General features: G+C 44.3%; 2 protein-coding genes across 3 annotated transcripts; both read left to right on the forward strand.

The window, feature by feature from the left end:
* The first annotated feature begins 3,473 nt into the window (after positions 1 to 3,473).
* On the forward strand, positions 3,474 to 5,423 carry med31 (mediator complex subunit 31). Its single transcript, XM_085364169.1, has 4 exons — positions 3,474 to 3,627; positions 4,438 to 4,512; positions 4,591 to 4,687; positions 4,803 to 5,423. The coding sequence occupies exons 1-4, from the start codon at positions 3,618 to 3,620 to the stop codon at positions 5,017 to 5,019; spliced, it is 399 nt and encodes a 132-aa protein (XP_085220295.1). The 5' UTR covers positions 3,474 to 3,617; the 3' UTR covers positions 5,020 to 5,423.
* A 1,234-nt stretch (positions 5,424 to 6,657) lies between these two features.
* Positions 6,658 to 16,568, forward strand: LOC146624836 (uncharacterized). 2 transcript variants are annotated; one of them, XM_085364780.1, is made up of 9 exons: positions 6,658 to 6,825; positions 7,584 to 7,814; positions 8,090 to 8,228; positions 9,555 to 9,700; positions 10,264 to 10,316; positions 11,721 to 11,845; positions 12,228 to 12,335; positions 13,715 to 13,924; positions 14,075 to 16,568. In XM_085364780.1, the coding sequence occupies exons 2-9, from the start codon at positions 7,612 to 7,614 to the stop codon at positions 14,384 to 14,386; spliced, it is 1,296 nt and encodes a 431-aa protein (XP_085220906.1). In that variant the 5' UTR covers positions 6,658 to 6,825; positions 7,584 to 7,611; the 3' UTR covers positions 14,387 to 16,568. The 2 variants fall into 2 exon arrangements, with proteins under 2 accessions (XP_085220906.1, XP_085220907.1); XM_085364781.1 differs by having other exon boundaries at positions 7,589 to 7,814.
* Positions 16,569 to 19,445: the final 2,877 nt, after the last annotated feature.

Here is a 19,445-nt window from a genome sequence, read left to right on the forward strand (position 1 = left end):
CGGGGCTTAAGCCCGGGTTGTTTTGTCAGAAGCCCGGGGTATTTTGGAGTGTAATTTTTTCATAGTTAGATGCCTGGCTGACAACTGTATAAAACAAAAAGTACACACAATATTCGAAGCACATAGTGCACACTGTGGGAATTTACGACTGTGCGTGAATCCCCCCCTGATATTGGTATGATCCAAGCTCAGGCACTAAGCGACTGAGCGAGGGGGCGGGGGGAGCTGCTGCCCGTGAGTGCGCTGTTGGAGAAACAGAGCCAGCCATACTAAGGAGAGCTTAAGTTTGAGCAGGTACCAAAGCAAATCATTCGTACTGTACAAATAATGTAAATATGACGGTGCATCACGAAAGATTGATATGAAACTGATCACTTGACCAATATTATTTTACTTGCTCTTCAAGTGAATCAACAAATGGCGAAATGAAAAGCCGAACAAATGCTATTTTTTAGAGAGTCTTAGCTTACGTGTGTTTATTTCATATTCTCAGTTCATATACCCTCCCGACTAAATCGGTTTCAGTTATGTACTGAAATATAAGAATGGACATTAGAGGCTTCTTTCAAAGAAAAAACTCAGGTAAATGTTATTTTATATATTATGCTTTGTATGTTGTTCAGTATATTTCTATGCAAAACAAGAGGGGTTTCAGTACACAGCAGGATATTCACATTTATAACCAGATATTTACACTTTAGGGAGAAAACATAAAACATTTTTACTGTACAACATCAATTTAGAGTAAACTTTTGTTTTAGATAAATATTGAAATATATTTTGAATGAGTTAAATGTCAGAATAAAGAGAGACAGAGCTGTCTATTTTTTATCACTTTCATTAAATGTAGGAGTACATGTACACTAAGTTTATTGTTAATTAATAAGAAAACTCCAGAGGATTCCATTCTGAGCTGAAGAAGCTTCTGATAGGTTAGTAGAGTCCATGTGAGTAAATTGGTGGCACAGCTGTGGATGCATATAAGGCAAAACACAGAGCCTGTTTCTGTGACATGGGAACATCAAGAGATGTCAACAAAACAGCAGGAACAGAACTGTGGAGCTCCATAAGTGTGGCTCAGTTTGAATACAATTTGGTGCCATTTGCAATTAAAAAACACAGACAGTTTCTCTCTTTACTCTTAAAGTTAACAAATATGTTTTTATATTTATCTAAAAAAATAAACATTTAGTCTGATTTGATGTTACAATTAAAAAAGTGTTTGTGTTTTGATCTGAAGAGTGTGTAAATATCTGGTTTCAACTGTATATTTGATGATTGTCAGCACAAAGAGGGAACAAGAGCAGGTGAGACACACATGTTAGTCAAATGGTTGCTTACTAAAAGTATCACCGTATCATAGGTCCTCATGTATCTCGTACCTCGTGTTTCTTTTTAGGTTTGCTATTTTTCAAATTCTATATTTATTAAGTTATGCAGGCTTGTTTGCACAACAAGGCTAAATAATTATATAAACTTTTCTCAATCTAAATATTGTACTTTGGTAGAATTAAATAAATAAGTGTAGTGCAGGTCTATGATGATTTTTAGTGCTGCTATCATCTAGTTCTGATTGTGGTTCTGTCTTGGTTAAGTCCTCAGTAGTCCTGCTTTTGAACTGTTGTAGTCCTGTTTTAATTCTGGATCAGTTCTGGGTCTGGTTGAATCGGGGTTTAGTCCTCGTGTCTTGATACAGCCCGACTTTGTTCTGTCTTGCTGCTCAATTAAAAAACTAGTTTAAGGTGTCCTGCATGTGTGATATATATTTCCCTATATGAAGTCATTCTTTTTTGAACAAAACTCAAAACAGAGCCAATTAATCTTTCAGTCATTTCTACACCCCCCCCCCTCAAAAAAAAAAAAAATCCCACATGCATACCACCCTTTAGGGCTAAGCCCCGGGTGTTTCAAATGTCTGGCTCCTCCTCTGCCTGACCCGCGACAAAATGAAACAGGAAAGTACCGCAGTGTAATCCATTTATTTCAACAAAGTAACTGTATTCTGAATACCACCTTTTTAAACGGTAACTGTAACGGAATACAGTTACTCATATTTTGTATTTTAAATACGTAACGGCGGTACATGTATTCCGTTACTCCCCAACACTGCTCCCACTGGAAACCATTGTGTCCAGTTAAAGTCAATCGACTTTTGTAAAGGAGAGTTGTTAGATGCTGTGCTCATGAGGACAATGGTTTTTAACTTGCAGCACAACACAAAGCTGCCGTACTGGATCAACGATCAAAACACTTAATTGAGCAGAATTAGGTCAAAATGTAATATCCTCATATGATGACACATCACACATGACCAGCATTGTTCTAAGAATGCAAACTTTCTTATTGGACGTTTCCACAGCTGCCAGAAAGGGACAGATTTCTGGCTGCTCTTAACGAGTGCTCGTTGCTCTCGTTTTCTTTGGAATTCCTGCACAGAGGATATAACACCCATGATAAGCACTGAGGTGCGTCCTTGTCAGCAATCAGCCATCCTCAGCTTCCAGGTTAGGAAAAGTGGAACCAGAAGATATTCAAATGCATCTCTCCACAGCTGCCGATGAATTCTACAAAAAACAAAGTTTGTTAAAAACATTTGCAGGTGAATCACCACTGATTTATCACTGACATCCATTTACTCAAAGATTACTGACAAGTGGACAACTAGAATATATAGTTTATAATTTCAACAATGTACTGTAAAAAATGGAACTTTATATGACAAACGTGGTGCTTGTGGAATTTTTAACAAGGACCCTACAAAACTTTACAGTACTCATGCTGCCAAACTTCTGACAGCTAGGTGTGCAGTTCCTGCTTTAAATGCATTCACTGTTAAGATTAAGGAATCTAAGTGATAAGAGGCCAGAAGTGTTTGAACTCGCTTATGAACCTAAATCACTGAGGCCGTCTCTCCTGCATGAAGTCCAGGTGCTGGTTTTCCAGTGTGTGCGTCTGATGCCCCAAAGCTGCCTCAGAGCTGTAACACCATCAATGGCTGCAGTATGGAACAGATGTGGGTGTGTCCTCATCTCCCAGAGTCCAAACCGTCATCAAACAGCCCTACAGACACAAAAACTGTCCCTGTGTGTTGGCCCTGCGACAGACTGGCGACCTGTCCAGGGTGTACCCCGCCTCTCGCCCTATGACAGCTGGGATAGGCTCCAGCGCCCCCCGCGACCCTGAAAAGGAGAAGCGGAAGCGAATGGATGGATGGATTAATTAAATATGTCAATAATTATTAAATGTGCCAATAATTATTGAATTAAATGAGTTGTAAATATTTATTTAATTAATTATTTAATGGTGTATTTATTAATTCATTATGTCAGTCCTGGCGTTCCATATCTGTGGGAGTCTGAAGGCGCTTATCTTTTGCCTGCTGTTGCCTCCCTCTTGAGGCCAAACAACGAACAGCAGGCAGCGTAAAGCGACGTGGATGTCGCGAAGGCGGAAGTTTAACGTTTTACGTTTTAGTCTGCACACGTTTGATGGCGGCGATTAAACCCGAAAAGGGCAAAACCCGGCTTTCTGTTCTTATTTGTGCTTCTTAAGTTTTTATACAGTTTATCTGACATTTAAGTCCTTCATCTACATACTGCTGCCTTCAGGCTGTAGCCATGGAAACAGGTTTGTAGCAGATTGTTTGGTCAATGCTAATCTGCTAGGCTAATATTTCCTGTAAGACAAAACGCCATAAATAAATCCGTAAGTTTTACTTTGTTGGCTTTAAAAGCGTGTCTGTGAGCAGCTGATGGTATTTACATGTGCTCCGTCTTGTTTTTCTACTTTGACTACGAAGCATTCCGCAAACAGACAAAGCGGCGTTAAATTGAATGGAGTCTGGCGGCGCTGGGATTACGAGTTTTATTTAAGGGAGTTAAAGGGAGTAAAGGTTCTGGTTGTTTTTAAATGTAATTGAATGTGTTGTTAAAGACGTTGGTACACTCATGATTAGCTTTAAGTCAGGCTGCAGAGTGTCGGCCTTTTCTGTCCTGATCACAACGTCCCAAGAAATTATTCCGATTGACAACAAACCTGATTTATCAGCTAACGTAAGTGTGTTTGAAGATGACCTGGCATGGACGCTGAAGACTGTACTCCGAGACTCGCTCTTTAATTCGGCTCTCAATAATTCATCCTTATATTAAATTTAATTTCCGAGCTGCCTGTTTAAAGTTTTCAGGTTGAATTAAAACAATGTGCCTCTAAATTGCTTTTTTTCTAATGGAGTCTGGTATAGAAACATGCGTTCTCGTGGGTGTGTTACGTTGGCGTGTGTGTAGTGTGGATTGAATCCTTCGAGATATTATTGAGGTTTAGATTTAATGTAATTAAATAATAGAAGTTAAAAGCATGTGCTCCTGATGATCTCAGGATAATCTGTGCTGTGGGTTTGAATGTCGTGTTGCTGATTAACTCGTGTGCTTCCCGGTGCAGACGAGCAGGCCAGGAACCGTTTCCAGTTGGAGCTCGAGTTCGTCCAGTGTTTGGCGAATCCCAACTACCTGAACTGTGAGTGACTCTGTGATCAGAAACTCGCAGCTTCACATTTGCCAGAGTTTAACGTAGGTTTTGTGTGTTTGTTTCCAGTTCTGGCTCAGAGAGGCATCCTGAGGGACAGATCCTTCATCAACTACCTGAAGTACCTGCTGTACTGGAAGGAGCCTGAGTATGCCAAGTTCCTCAAGTACGGCGACGTGTTTGATCCTCAGTTTAGATGATTTTCTCTTTGAGGATAAAGTTGTGATGTTTGTAAACCCTTCTGTCAGCTGACCTCTGCTCTGTGACTCCGCCCCCTGCAGGTACCCCCACTGCCTGCACATGCTGGAGCTGCTGCAGTACGAGCACTTCAGGAAGGAGCTGGTGAACGCTCAGTGCGCCAAGTTCATCGACGAGCAGCAGCTGCTGCACTGGCAGCACTACTCACGAAAACGCATGCGGCTGCAGCAGGCGCTCGCTGAGCAAACGCAGGCGCAGCCACAGACGGCCCCGCCGCACGGCAATGCTGCCGCAAAATGACGACGGAGTTGGAGTGCTGCTGGGATACCGAGGTTATTTCTCCATTCACGTGAACATTAAAGACCGTGGGGGAGGAACTGAGGTGGGAGCTGATCAGCTGATGGGAAGCATCAAGCTTTCAAGCTAAAATTTCTCCTGGATTTATGGATGTAACTATTTCCTGGAACTTGTCAGTCCTATGGTCTCAGCAGGAACAGACTGAAAACAAAAAGGCAGCAGAGGTTTTCATTTAAAGTCCTGCTGCTCAGCTGCAGAGTGAGCTCCTGCCTGATGGGGGCGTGCTTTTATCTGCGGCGATCACCTGAGTGTGACTGAAGTGTTCCGGGAGAGGGGAGTGGCTCGGCCTGTTTTCATCCTTTGTTCTAATAAAATGTTTGAAATGTGAAGAGTTTGTTTCTGTTTGCGTGTTGATTAAACCAATAAAGTTATGCAGGCTTTCTTTGAGTTAGTCTGCTCAATAACAACAATGACCTACCTCCTTTTCCTAACCACTTTTCTTTGACCTGAAATATCCTGACGTGAGGGAAAGAGGAGGTGCTCTGATGCAGGTCACATGAACAAGATCTCACTTCATCACAAAGTTTCCCTCCATCGTCACTTCTACAGCAGAGCATTAAACAGTGATTCAGTGAGGGTAAATGGTAAATGGCCTGTATTTATATAGCACTTTACTAGTCCCTAAGGACCCCAAAGCGCTTTACATATCCAGTCATCCACCCATTCACACACTGGTGATGGCAGCTACATTGTAGCCACAGCCACCCTGGGGCGCACTGACAGAGGCGAGGCTGCCGAACACTGGCGCCACCGGGCCCTCTGACCACCACCAGGTGGTCATGATGTGCATTTAAAGAGGAAACTCAATATTTCTTTTCTATTTTTAGATCCCGTTAGATTTAGATCCCGAAAACAGATCCGATGGAAAAGAGCAGAGCAACAAGACAAAGCATCCCTGGCTGCAGAGCCTTGAGCACAAACACAGACAGAGAGCCCTCCTGGACCCTCTGTTTATTGACTGAGGGTGCGTTGTTACCTGCTGCTCTCACCTGTAAGAGTGTAAGCGCGTGTTTATGACAGGACATCTAAAGCAGCGGGAACCAAAACGGATGAAGGACCGAGGACTGAACGTGCAGTGAGGAGTGCAAACACCATTCTCAGAGGTCAGCTGGCTGATACCGCTAACAAACATTTTATTATAAAATTAACTTCAAAAGAAACCCGGACATGTAGTTTAAGTCATTTTTGTTAAATACTGACACGATAAGCAGCCGTAATAGGATGGTTAATACACTAAAACCTAAACTATCATCGAACTATTTTTTCAAAATAATAAAGTCCGTTTATCTAAAAACAGGAAGCGTTGATCGGAGGACTGTTCAGCTAAAATAAATACACAAATAGTTCGATAGATAAATAAAATAATACCAGCAATAAAATGTAACAGAGGAAACAAAATCATAATAATACATCTGAGTAAAGTAAATCCACTCAGGAAACTAAATGAAGCTAAAATGTATTGAAAATAGAATAAAATAAAATATTATTTTTGCCGTTTTCTGGCGCTAAACGTCCTTATCTGCTTTTATTGTGAAGGACTCCGGAAGTTTTTTGATTACGTTAGCGGAAGACACGGGACCGTTTTCTCCGTAACACCAGGGCCGTTGTGCGGTAACCGAGCGGTGTTGAGACGTGAGTCGTGCCTCGGTACCTGGATGGACGCCCAGCGGTTCAGTTAGCTAACGTTTAAGCGATGTTTTCGCTGATTTCCGCGGACACCGGGACGGGAAACGGTTGAGCGGGACGACGGTAACTCCTTGTTTCTTCATCATCACTGATTAATCGGGGTGTTTTGTTTAAAAGTGCCGACTTTAATGTAGCAACGGAGCGATCTGCACTGACAGGTAGACTTAAAAAGTTTGTGGCCGCCTGGTGTGGGCATGCGCAGTTTGCAATATGGGGTTGAATAAACGTGATTTATGAAACTGTGGCTGAGTTAGCTTGTTAGCATTCTGATAAGGGAGTTGTTCATATTTGCTCATCTGTGAAGTGTGGAGGAGCGGAGCTAATGGCTCGGACTGTAAAGTGGCAGCCTGCAGGTCCAAGTCCAGGCTGGGTTAAACTGTAAATTAGAGTCACAGCGTCACCTGTGACCTTTAGACTCACATACCTTTTATTCTTTGACTCTAACAGGGTTCAAAATAATCAGAGCTTCAGTTCCGCTAGTTTCAACTCCTGCCTCTTTATACCAGTTTTCTTCTGATTGGCTGCCCCTCATAAACAGAACATTTAATCAGCAGGTGGGCGGGGCTTCTTCTGGAGCGCAAAGCCAAAACCAGCAAAATGATCATTTTGATGCTCGGAAATATTTCACATTAATCAGTTATCACCTAGTTATCCGTCTGTGTGCTGTGTTTGATGTGAGCACGTAGCACTGGAACATAGATTTACAACAGGAAATGAGGTGGAGCAGATCAGCACGTACTGTATTCATACAGCATGCACACTCATGTTTACTCACTGTGATAACCAGACCTCATCTCGAGCGTTTGTGTCTCCGTGCTCAGTTCAGGTGGAGTCACCAGCACAGACCTGATGTTGCAGCGGGTGGCGGTGGTCGGTGCCGGAGCAGCCGGACTCTGCGCGGCCAGGCACATCCTGTCCCGTTCAGGCCGCTTCGCTCCTCCGGTGGTGTTCGAGCTCTCTGAAAACGTAGGCGGCACCTGGTGTTACGACGAACGTGTTGGAAAGCTTGATAACGGGCTGCCGGTGCACAGCAGCATGTACAGAGACCTCAGGTAGGCTCACCTGTCTGCACACCATCGATGGGCTCGCTGCGAGGGCCGGCTCCACGTTTCACTAGAGCAGCTTTGCATAATTTATGTTGTAAAGTCATCCTTAACGCTTCAGTCCTGACTCGACTAAAGCCTAAAGTCACAGTTGTTTCTGGTCCTTTCCTGTGGGCTCGTTCTCTCTGCAGTCTCCTACATTGACATGAACATGAGAGAAAGGCTGAGCTGCAGTGAAGTTTCCTTTCTGTGCTCGCAGTTAATGTTTTCTGATATTCGGACAGGACCAACCTGCCCAAGGAGGTGATGATGTTCCCGGACTTCCCCTTTGAACCCCAGCTTAGCAGCTTCCTGCCCCATCAGGAGGTCCAGAGGTACCTGGAGAGGTACTGCCAGAGCCACGGCATCCGGCCTCACATCCGGGTGAGTCGCCCGGGATTCTTCTGAGTCAGATTTAAGCTGCTGGCTCTCATAACACAGTCTGTGATGTCATGTAGTGAAGGGTGCAGGTGGCTGCTTTGTGATACGTGTAGACTTTACGATTCAGTTAAAATCTTTATCGATGGCAGCATTTTGTATTTAATGCCCTTCGAGTGCAGAAAGGAAAATATCGACTCAGTAATGTTTTATTCCTTTCTTTGTTTTATTGTAGAGTCTTTACAGTATAAAGCGCCTGGAGGCAGCTGTTGTTTTAAATAACATTGATTGGATTGAAAATTGAAAAATGTCTGCATCTGTAAAAAGTAAGAGTGTGGAGTTTGTGGGAAAGACCACAGCCGTGACCATGGAGATGTTAACTCCGAGCCACAGTCTGAAGCGAGGCTCCAACCAGCTCGACTGCTTCTTGTATTTAACCAAGAGAGTAAAATCTGGTTCAACAGAGACCTGATCAGGATCACAGACGCACTCTGCAGTAGAAGATCTGAGGTTTCAAGTTTCCCAGCTGGATAAAAGCAGCTTTCGTTCGTTTGAACTTTCTGTTTTAACTCCTGGTACCAGAAACACGAGCGACAATCCCTACAGCTGTTCATAGGCAGTAAAGATAATCAAGGCGATTACCCAGCATGCTTTGTACATGAAAATGTACCAGCGGTGTTGCTTCCTCAGGCTTAATGAAAGCTGTTCATAAAGCCTGGTGTGACACACCGAACTCAAACTCAAAACAAAGTTTTCATTTCCTTTTTCTTTATTCATCATCTCATTTATCTTCCCTCTGCAGGCACACGCTGTATTAAATAAACCATAAAACCCAAATAAAGATCCAGCAGTTACACAAACACTACGTCACAGCACTAAACACAAAGTCCATCCATCCAATAGTAGTCCTGACCTGGTTAATGTTACGTGGCTGGTTATTTTTCAGAATCCCTGAAAGAAACAAGTGTGATTGTGGTTTGTTGTCCTGAGTTTTTTTAGTTCTGGTTTATGAAGCCGTGACAGTGATCTGATTGGCTGTAACAGGGTGTTAAACATAAGGAAACATCGCTGCATCCAGGAACAGCCTGATGCTTCGTCACTGATGGAGTTTCTAATATGACTAAACTGCTCTCTAGTATAAAGCCAACACCTGAGTACCTGCCACCGGTGTGGACCCCAGGCTCATCAGAGACTTGGAGACGACTTCAGCTCCGTCAATAAAAATCTGCTCGCCTTGAATTTTCTAAGAGATCTGATTTGTCTCAAATATGATACAATACAAAAGTAAACCTCCCGCGGCGCCACTTTCCTCACTGTGACTCTTTTTGTCAGTTCAACACTGTCGTGGAAAGCGTGAAGCCCGTCAATGTGACGACAGAGGGCGAGGTGGAGGAGAGGACGGCGTGGGAAGTGACATCATCTGATTCTTCAGGTCATCAGAAAACTGAGACGTTTGACTCTGTCTTCGTCTGCTCGGGGTGAGATCACACACTGCGTTCTGTCTAATGACCAGCAGGGGGCGATGGCAAATAAAAGTAATAGTGCAGAAACATATGAATCTGGTTCTGTGACCAACACTTCGCCCATGAGTTGATGGTCTCAGACGTAGTTTAAAGTTTCATTAAATCAAAGGTTAAACTACAGCATCTCATTGGCTAATGAGCCGTAACACCTGGTCAGCGTGTGGCTGCGATTCAACATATTTGCATTCACTAATTATTCCAGAGTGGAACTTTAATACGATGTCTTTTTTTAAAAGTCTTTAAATGTTGACATTTACAAATAAAAGTGTGAATCTTGTGAAGTCTAAGATTTTGTGTTTTGGAGAAAGAAAAAGATTTTATCCAAAAGCAGAAAGTTACAAAGTGTGTATTAAAGCTCTTAATTTGAAGGTGAGCATTTTATTTTGAAATGACTCTGTAGGCTTTACTTCAGAATAAAAGCCTCTGCCCCCTGCTGCCACTTGAGGGTGCCAAAGCTCTGAGTTCACCTGCTTCAGCGGCTCTTATTATTTTGACTCTTATTCTCGTCTGTTTTAAAGGCACTACTCAGACCCTCACATCCCACTCATACCAGGCATCGAGAACTTTAAAGGTAAAACAAACATTTATGCCTTCATAACAAAAACAAAGCTTTTACAACATGCAAGTATTTTAATGAAAAGTTCCTGATATGATAGAAATTAGTTTTTCTGAGGAGATTGAATGAATGCAGTGAACTGCTGATGACTTCATCAGGTTTATTCTTGTGTTTAAGCCTCAGTAACATCTGTAAACACTCAGTCGTGATTAGCATTAATCTGTGTCAGTTTAGTAAATCGAGGTTCGCTGGTGCTAGATTGGATCAGCGGAAGGACTGCGCTCAGAGCTCAGTCCTCTCCTTTCTGTCTGCTGCACACTGAAGGTGTGGACAGTTTTGCGAGTTCACAGCAGATCGTGACACTTCAAACTGAGCCGCATCGGTGTGAGCTTCAGGAATGTTCGTGTGGCTGGTTAGACACACCAGCATTGTTCTCATTTTGTGCTGAATCCCCACAAAGCGTACCTCCGGGTGTGTTCAGACACCTCCGGGAAACCTTCGTGTTTCAGTCAGTTGGTAAAATCAGAGGTTTCAGAGGCTTCTGGACACCAAAGAAGTTTGAATGAAAGCTCAACAGGCAGCTCAGCCAAGTCAGTCAGAGAGACTTTATTTATCTCCAAGGGGCAATTAAGACAGACACCCTGCCGACCGTATATACAATGCACAAACATCACATTGGGGAGACCGGTCAGGCTAGGTAGCTCTGGCCGGTCGACCCCACGAGCAGCCACCCGCACCGAAACCATGGAAAATGCACAACATGAGGAAAGACGAGGAGAAGAAAAAAACTCCTCCCAGACTGAGCTCCAACAGGGAGATCAGTTTGAGAACAGAAAAAAACACCTCAACACACGAATCAGCACATCTCACAACATAAAGACATAAGCTTCGAAGGCGTTTGGAGGGGGTGGAGGTGAGTGTAGGTCTGCATCAGTGTACATGCGTGCGTGTTCCATGTTCAGCGGAGAGAAAGTGTCCCTTCACCCGGTTATGCAAAAGTCAGCAATCTTCGGTCGGCGCCGGTGACCTTGAATGAGGAGTCACAGCAGCTGTTTTGTTATCTAACGGAGAGTTGTGTTACTCCCGTCAGCTTTTGCCTTGAGCATCCAGCTGGCGCCAGGGGGGCCGCATCAGATGAAGATGGTAGTTGTTGTGGTTAGTGCGAACAAACTGCCTCCAGTTTTACAGCTGGTCTAACGTCCATCACTGGTCACCAGGTCTCTTAATTCTCGTTGTTCTTCTCCATACTGCGTTCAATAAACACAGTCTTGAGTATTCACAGCCCTGCCCATCGTCTATCATGTCGGCCAGCCTTGTGGGACAACTTTTACCCCGCCTACTCTGGAACAGCTGTCACCGCTGCACAGAGCATCCCTCCCAGTGATCCATTCTAGAACCAGTGTGCCTCTCTGTGTGCAGGGAAAGTGCTCCACAGTCACTCGTATCGATTCGCGGAGCCGTTTGCGGGTCAGTCGGTGGTCGTTCTGGGAGCCAAAGCATCAGGTCTGGATATTTCCCTCGAGTTGGCCAATGTGGGTGCCCAGGTAACAACTAACATCTGCATGCAGATGTATTATTTTTATTATTATTATTATCATCTTTATTTCTTGCATATTTTAGTTGACCTACCAGAATGCCTGACGAGCTGGGCACCAGTGGGTTCCTCCTCTGATGGGAGGAAGGTGCCAGGTGATAGACAGAGGGTGCATGTTCCTACATTTGTATTAACTGTTTGACAAAGCCACAGGGAGCCTCTGGTTAGAGAGCAGGAGGAAGAGGAGCGAGAGCAAAGACGTATAATTGTGTCTTTAAAGAAGTTAACAGCAGGTTACGCTGCATAACTGCAGCCTGGGACGAGCAGCGAGTGCAGAAAGCGTGTGACGGAGCTTTAGACTCACGGCGTGTTTTTCTTTCTTCATCTCACAGGTGACTCTGAGTCACCGCCGCCCTCGGATCACCTTCCCTCTGCCTGATGGGATTCAACAGTCCAGCTCAGTAGAGGCCGTCGAGGACGACGGCAGAATTCGCTTCCAGGTGACTGACCTCAACTGTATTAATCCTCCACTGCAGGAAGTCTACCTGATACAGTGGCTTGTGAAAGTATTCGGCCCCCCAGTTCAGTCAGATTAGCGTTTGTGAACAGCAGTTTTCAGATCTTGCCACAGATTCTGGATTGGATTTAGATCTGGACTTTGACTGGGCCAGTCTAACACATGGATATGTTTTGTTTTAAACCATCCCATTGTTGCTCTGGCTTCATGTTTAGGGTCGTTGTCCTGCTGGAAGCTGAAGCTCCGCCCCAGTCTCAAGTCTTTTGCAGACTCCAAGAGGTTTTCTTCCAAGGTTGCCCTGTATTTGGCTCCATCCATCTTCCCATCAACTCTGACCAGCTTCCCTGTCCCTGCTGAAGAGAAGCCCCCCCAGAGCATGATGCTGCCACCACCATATCTGACAGTGGGGATGGTGTGTTCAGAGTGATGTGCAGGGTTAGTTTTCCACACATAGCGTTTTGCATTTTGGTCTCATCTGACCAGAGCACCTTCTTCACATGTTTGCTGTGTCCCCCACATGGCTTGTGGCAAACTGCAAACGGGACTTCTTATGGTTTTCTGTTAACAATGGCTTTCTTCTTGCCACTCTTCCATAAAGGCCAACTTTGTGCAGTGCACGACTAATAGTTGTCCTGTGGACAGATTCCCCCACCTGAGCTGTAGATCTCTGCAGCTCGTCCAGAGTCACCATGGGCCTCTTGGCTGCATTTCTGATCAGCTCCTTGTTCGGCCTGTGAGTTTAGGTGGACGGCCTTGTCTTGGTAGGTTTACAGTTGTGCCATACTCCTTCCATTTCTGAATGATGGATTGAACAGTGCTCTGTGGGATGTTCAAGGCTTGGGAAATCTTTTTGTAGCCTCAGCCTGCTTTACATTTCTCAGTAACTTTATCCCTGACCTGTCTGCTGTGTTCTTTGGACTTCATGGTGTTGTTGCTCCCAATATTCTCTCAGACAACCTCTGAGGCCGTCACAGAGCAGCTGTATCTGTACTGACATTAGATTACATGCAGGTGCACTCTGTTTAGTCATTAGCACTCATCAGGCAACGTCTATGTGCAACTGACTGCACTCAGACCAAAGGGGCTGAATAATTACGCACACCCCACTTTGCAGTTATTTATTTGTAACAAATGTTTGGAGTCATGTATGATTTTCGTTCCACTTCTCACGTGTGCACCACTTTGTGTTGGTCTTTCACCTGGAAGTCCAATAAAACTGATTCATGTTTGTGGCTGTAATGTGACAAAATGTGGGAAAGTTCAAGGGGGCCGAATACTTTTGCAAGCCACGGCATATAATAAAGTTCAAGCAGACGCCTCCTGTGATTGGTTGGTTGTATTTGACACTGTGATGGGTTCCAGGACGGCTCGGTGACGGAGGCGGATGTCCTGATGTTCTGCACCGGGTATAACTTCAGGTTTCCGTTCTTGGACGCAGCCCAGGTGGGTCTGGACATCCAGGACCAGATGATGTCACCTCTGTACCGCTTTCTGGTGCCACCCGCCTTCCCCTCGCTCTTTTTCATCGGCATCTGCAAGATCATCTGCCCCTTCCCCAACTTCAACTGCCAGGTGAGCGGCAGTGTACCATCATACCCACTATTCTCCACTGCAGCAGTCCCAGTGTCGACTTTCTAAGAAGCAGAGCGGACTTACTCTGGTTTGAATGCCGTTTGTTAGGTAGCTTCGGTTGTTAGGTTCGTTTGTCTTCTATCGCTGCAGGTCCAGTTCGCCCTGGCCGTGTTGGAGGGCTCGGTCACGTTACCCTCTCGAGTTCAGATGGAGGATGAGGTCCGGCGGGAGCTGCAGGAGAAGCTGGAGCGGGGAGTCCAGCATCGCCACCTGCTGATCTTGGACCAGGATCAGTGGGAGTACTGCAACACACTGGCTCGCACCGCTGGCTTCCCACTGCTGCCTACGGTCATACGCAGCCTGTATGAGGAGGTGTGGCGGCAGCGACAGATTCACCCCAAAAACTACCGGAAGCTCAATTACAGGCTGATCAGCGACTTGGAGTGGGAGCTGATCAATTAATCGGTGAAGGGCAGGTGTGCAAAGGAAGCTGAGTCTCTAGCGCCGCATCAGGCTGTACCTGAGAGGCCTGCTCCCTCTGCCCCTCTTCAAATTTACTACACTTGCTTAGATTGAGGACTTCCACCCTCATCCGTAATTATACTGATTAGCCAATGAAAACCTTTTATATTTAAACTCCCGCTGCAGCTAATAAAGGCTAATAAGTCATCAAACCAAAATACATCGACACTTCACTTAAAAGCAGCATCATTGAACAAGCAAAGTTTATAGGATGCACAAATCTCGGATGAGCCCCCAATTTAGCTCAGAACACAAAGAGTGGTCTCAAGAACCACCTTACAAATATTCCAATGCTTCAACTTTTGTGCTTACTGTGTGATAAATGTTCTCGCCTGCTAAAGCCGCTGTTGAAAACACACCTCAGAATTTTATTGGTCTAAAAGTCCAAAGTATTTAATACATATTGATTTGTGAAGGCTGCTTTTACTCCCTGTGAGTCCGTGATGTAAACTGGTGTGACTCCAGAGCTGTCACTAATATATGTGACTGGAGTTTATAACAATGGCACTTTGCTTTTAGTTTTAATTACTATTATAAAGGACAGTTAGTGCTCACAGTTGTCCTGTGAAGAAACAGACACAGGAAGGGCGGTGCTGATTATTTGCAGGTTATAGAGACCTCCAGCACTGATGCTGCTACAGAGATGAGACTGTGAGTCTGTGCAATGAGGTGTTGGCAGGTTTTAGATGACACAAATAGAAGCAAATCTGTGACACCGACAGGCAGAAAGCGAAGCACTGCAGTAGGTTTTACCTCACAGTCTGAAGGTGTGATTAGAGCGCAGAGCGTGGCAGGATCGCAGGCCCCGTTTCCTCTCAGGAGTCGATTCAGCTCATTTTAAATGAGCCAATCAAGCTGATTCTCAGGCCTTCAGAAATCATCTCACAGCATGAATCTAAATGTGTTTGCCCACAGCTGGCAGCAGGCAGAGTGAGCTCTACACAGTGACATTATCACTAACTGCACTTTATATGCTGAGATTTGGACGGTCACTGTGTTTTTAATGGGCTGATCCCTGCAGCGATATCCTATGGATCAGGGCTGACGGGAACTCTCAAAGTGTAATCAGATTACTGTGAAATCATGGTTCCAGCTCCACAGAGGACCAAGCTTTGTAGATTTAATCACCTTCTAGTGCCACCCTCTGCTGTGATTAGCAGAGCTGCCTCTAATAAACATTGTACACTCAAATCTACCTCAATCGTTACAATAAACGTTCATTATTTCAAGGACAAAGACTCGCTGTGGATGAGTCAGAGATTAATAAGCACTAATTATTAAATGCAGAGAGGTGTATAAACACATAGTGAGTGAAGAAGAAACACCCAGTGCATCATGGGAATCCCCGGCAGCCTACGTCTATTGCAGCATAACTAAGGGAGGATTCAGGGTCACCTGGTCCAGCCCTAACTATATGCTATAGCAAAAAGGAAAGTTTGAAGCCTAATCTTGAAAGTAGAGATAGTGTCTGTCTCCTGAATCCAAACTGGAAGCTGGTTCCACAGAAGAGGGGCCTGAAAACTGAAGGCTCTGCCTCCCATTCTACTTTTAAATACTCTAGGAACAACAAGTAGGCCTGCAGAGCGAGAGCGAAGTGCTCTAATAGGGTGATATGGTACTACAAGGTCATTAAGATAAGATGGGGCCTGGACAATCACAGAGATTAGTCCGCTGTCAGAGGCCATAAGAGGATCAGTTATAATCGTCACTGTTTCTGTTCTGTGATAAGCTTTAAGTTTTTCTTTGGTAATTTAGTTCAATGAGTTCCTTAATTTTCTGATTTTTTGTTGAAGATCTTGGGTGTAGTGAGAGAAGTTATGGAGGCACCACCCTCCTAATAAAATACCTTAATGTTGCATCAGCTCTTGTTTTTAGAGGGAAACTCACTATTTGTCGTCCATCTCGTCATTTTACTTGTTTGTTTTGGTTATTTTTAGTTTAGTAAGTAATAAAAGTGTTCACTGTGTAAAGCTTAGTTTATCTTGGTGGGAGTGAGATCCGTGTTTGTTTTGTGTTAGCTCACCACACATGCTGTAGTCGTGTTGCAGTTTTGTTTCCTTTCTAATCTTAAGGTTTCTTTCTGTCGTGTTTATACAGCACGGCTCCTGTAAATAAACTTAATGAGTCCACACAGACTGTTTTGTGTGTCTCCAGAATAACTGTCTGCAGTTGGTGTAATATTAATTCTGTCCACTACACAGATATGCTCTAAGTGCAACTCAGGAATGCTTGTCTGCCAGCATGTGTCGGAAAAAGAATCTAATTGTTAGCTCTGAGAAAGCCTGGACAATAAGATGTCATTTCTGGTAAAGACGGCTCACTGTATTAGTCAAAAATACACGTGTGTGTGTGTGTGTGTGTGTGTGTGTGTGTGTGTGTGTGTGTGTGTGTATTGGAAAACACTAAACATGGCAGCATAGGAACAAACTCTAAGTCCATGGAGGCTGGGGTCTGCCACACCAGACAAGACCCCAGCTGCAGGCTGCACATAACAGCAAGATGCCTGCAGGCAAGGCATACATGGAACGCCATAGCCAAGTGGCCGGCATAGTGTACAGGAACATCTGTGCCGAGTATAACCTGGAAGTCCCGAGGTCAAAATGGGACACGCCCCCTATGGTGGTGGAGAATGACCGAGCTAAGATCCTGTGGGACTTCCAGATACAGACGGACAAACCGGTGGTGGCTAACCAACCGGACAGAGTGGTGGTAGACAAACAGAAGAAGACGGCCGTAGTGATCGATGTAGTGACCCTGAATGACAGCAACATCAGGAAGAAGAAACACGAGAATCTTGAGAATGGTGGTCCCAGTGGTAATCGGAGCACTAGGAGGGTGACTCCAGCAGATCCCGGGAACAACGTCGGAGATCTCTGTCCAGAAGAGCGCAGTCCTGGGAACAGCTAAGATACTGCAGGACCCTCAAGCTCCCAGGCCTCTGGAGAACTTAAAGACATGTTGAGGAGGTAATTTAGCCATTTAGATCAGCTGTGTTGGATCAAGGACACATCTGAACCCTGCAGGACACCGGCCCTCGAGGCCTGGAGTTCGACACCTGTGTGGTGTTAGTTTCTCATGCATGCACCTTAGAAGTAGGTGAAGTTGTGCCAAAGATTTCTGGTGCTATTTAATCTGTGTACAAAAAATAACGTCAGATGTGAGTTTTTTCCACTTTCTTCTGATTTTGGTGATGTGAAGATGTATTTGCAGCACATTTGGAACATGAGTGAAAGATGAACACAGAGAGGGAAACCGCTGCCTCTGATTTAACCTTTGTTTCTCTGATGATAGTTTGAGGTTAACATTTGTTTAACAGTGAAAACACAATTGCTTGATTATGTCTGGGATGTTTTGGAGACGTGTTCCTGTGCAGTGACACCACTCAGCCACCAGTTTAGTATCCTGTCAGCTTCAGCTGGACTTTGTATGAAAGTTTCACCCAGAATCTAAAACTGTGTAATAAATAACAGTGATGACATGAAGGCTGCTTAGTATTAGTTATTGTATGATGTCAGCAGAAGCCCGGCTGATTTGTCTCTGAAAAAGCTGATTAAACATTTCTGAGCAAAGACAGATCCACAAACAAGGCCGCACAGAGAGCTGAGTTCAACAACCCACTTTAATCCAGACAAAGTCCCACAAACACATCAAAGAAATGAGGTGTGATATCACAGAGTGACCCAGGCTGGACAACAACATGACAGGAAGCTGCAGCGCGTGCCTCTGAAGGAGATCCATCCAAACAGCCGGGCCGGCACGGCTGCAGTCAGCAGGTGCAAAAGTCGCAGCATAAAATCATAATGGTCACTTTAAAATGTTAATAACTCAGTGCTGAAAACACAGTGTGTTTCTAAACTGACTAAAACGGACACAGCAGTTTCTACTGATTGGTCAGGACTCCGTGTCCTTGTGATCTGTATGCTTATTGTTTAAAATTCAACATATTTCACAGATATTTAACATGCAGCTTTAATCAAATTTGGCCTTCACTGGATTCATGTACAAATATTTTTCTTCTCTGCCTTTTTTCTGAGAGATTAAAGTACATAAAAAAGGATTCATATGTATTTTCAACATTGCAAACCCATCCATCTGTTTTTTTCTACTTATCCAAAGCAGCGCCGCTGTGGTCACAACCCTATCCCAGCTGTCAAAGGTGACATGCACCTGGGCAGGTGTAGCACAATGAGACAGCCAGGCATACATGTGTTTGGACTGTCGAAGGAAGGCGGAAGGAGAAAGGCGCGAGCCGCCCTCCCTTCAAGCTTTGACGATACAGCTGTGAATTGTTGAAATTCTTGATTTATTCGTTAAAAGCAAAAAATTGTCCCTCCCTCCTGTGTGAAGTGAAATGTTTCTGCTTTGTGAAAGCCACTACAGGGCTCGAGAGCGGCTGCCTGCGAGTCAAAGAAATAAATACAATAAATAAAAACAGATTAATGCAGGTAGCTAATCATTTCAGAATCATCCATACTGAGAGTATCAACGGGCAAATCAACATGGAAAAGCTCCTCTTAATGCACTTAAGGTAAATAGCCTACTATTTTAAAGAAAGGACCTCAACAATCAGATCATCCCATATAAGCACCACTTGGCAACAGTGGGGAGGAACCAAGCTCACTTTGCTGCTGGTCATGAAATCATCAGGAGCTCAAATCACTAAATTAAGAATAAATATATCAGAGTTTCTGTTGTTGGGACTTAACAATTTGACAGCTTTGTTTACAATTCAGTTACAGAATATTTGAAATAGACACCATCTCCTCCATCAGTTTGTCACTGTTTTCATTTTTACAAACAATTCCAGTGTTCAGACTGACTGGTAACAACGTCTGGCCAGGTATCGCTGCAGTTTTTTCGTATGCTTTAACAAGTTGGAAATGCTTCTTCTTAAGAAATTACCGATGCCATGTGTGGTGCATTGAGGAGTCTGTAGACATCCTCAAATCAAAAACAGCAATCCCACATGGCCTGTAACCCACTGAGGATCTATGGCATC

Source organism: Diplotaxodon limnothrissa, linkage group LG10, assembly GCF_057381915.1.
Source record: "Diplotaxodon limnothrissa isolate DT_005_m linkage group LG10, D_limnothrissa_male_GT1.1, whole genome shotgun sequence".
In the NCBI taxonomy this organism is placed as follows: domain Eukaryota; kingdom Metazoa; phylum Chordata; class Actinopteri; order Cichliformes; family Cichlidae; genus Diplotaxodon; species Diplotaxodon limnothrissa.

Bases quoted from the DNA above. Each gene is read 5' to 3' on its own strand.
- med31 (XM_085364169.1), top strand. The intron at 4,513-4,590 runs GTGAGTGACTCT...GTTTGTTTCCAG, and splicing joins GAATCCCAACTACCTGAACT to TTCTGGCTCAGAGAGGCATC. The intron at 4,688-4,802 runs GTACGGCGACGT...CGCCCCCTGCAG, and splicing joins GAGTATGCCAAGTTCCTCAA to GTACCCCCACTGCCTGCACA.
- LOC146624836 (XM_085364780.1), top strand. From the start codon at position 7,612: ATGTTGCAGCGGGTGGCGGTGGTCGGTGCCGGAGCAGCCGGACTCTGC. The intron at 7,815-8,089 runs GTAGGCTCACCT...ATATTCGGACAG, and splicing joins AGCATGTACAGAGACCTCAG to GACCAACCTGCCCAAGGAGG. The intron at 11,846-12,227 runs GTAACAACTAAC...TTCATCTCACAG, and splicing joins TGGCCAATGTGGGTGCCCAG to GTGACTCTGAGTCACCGCCG.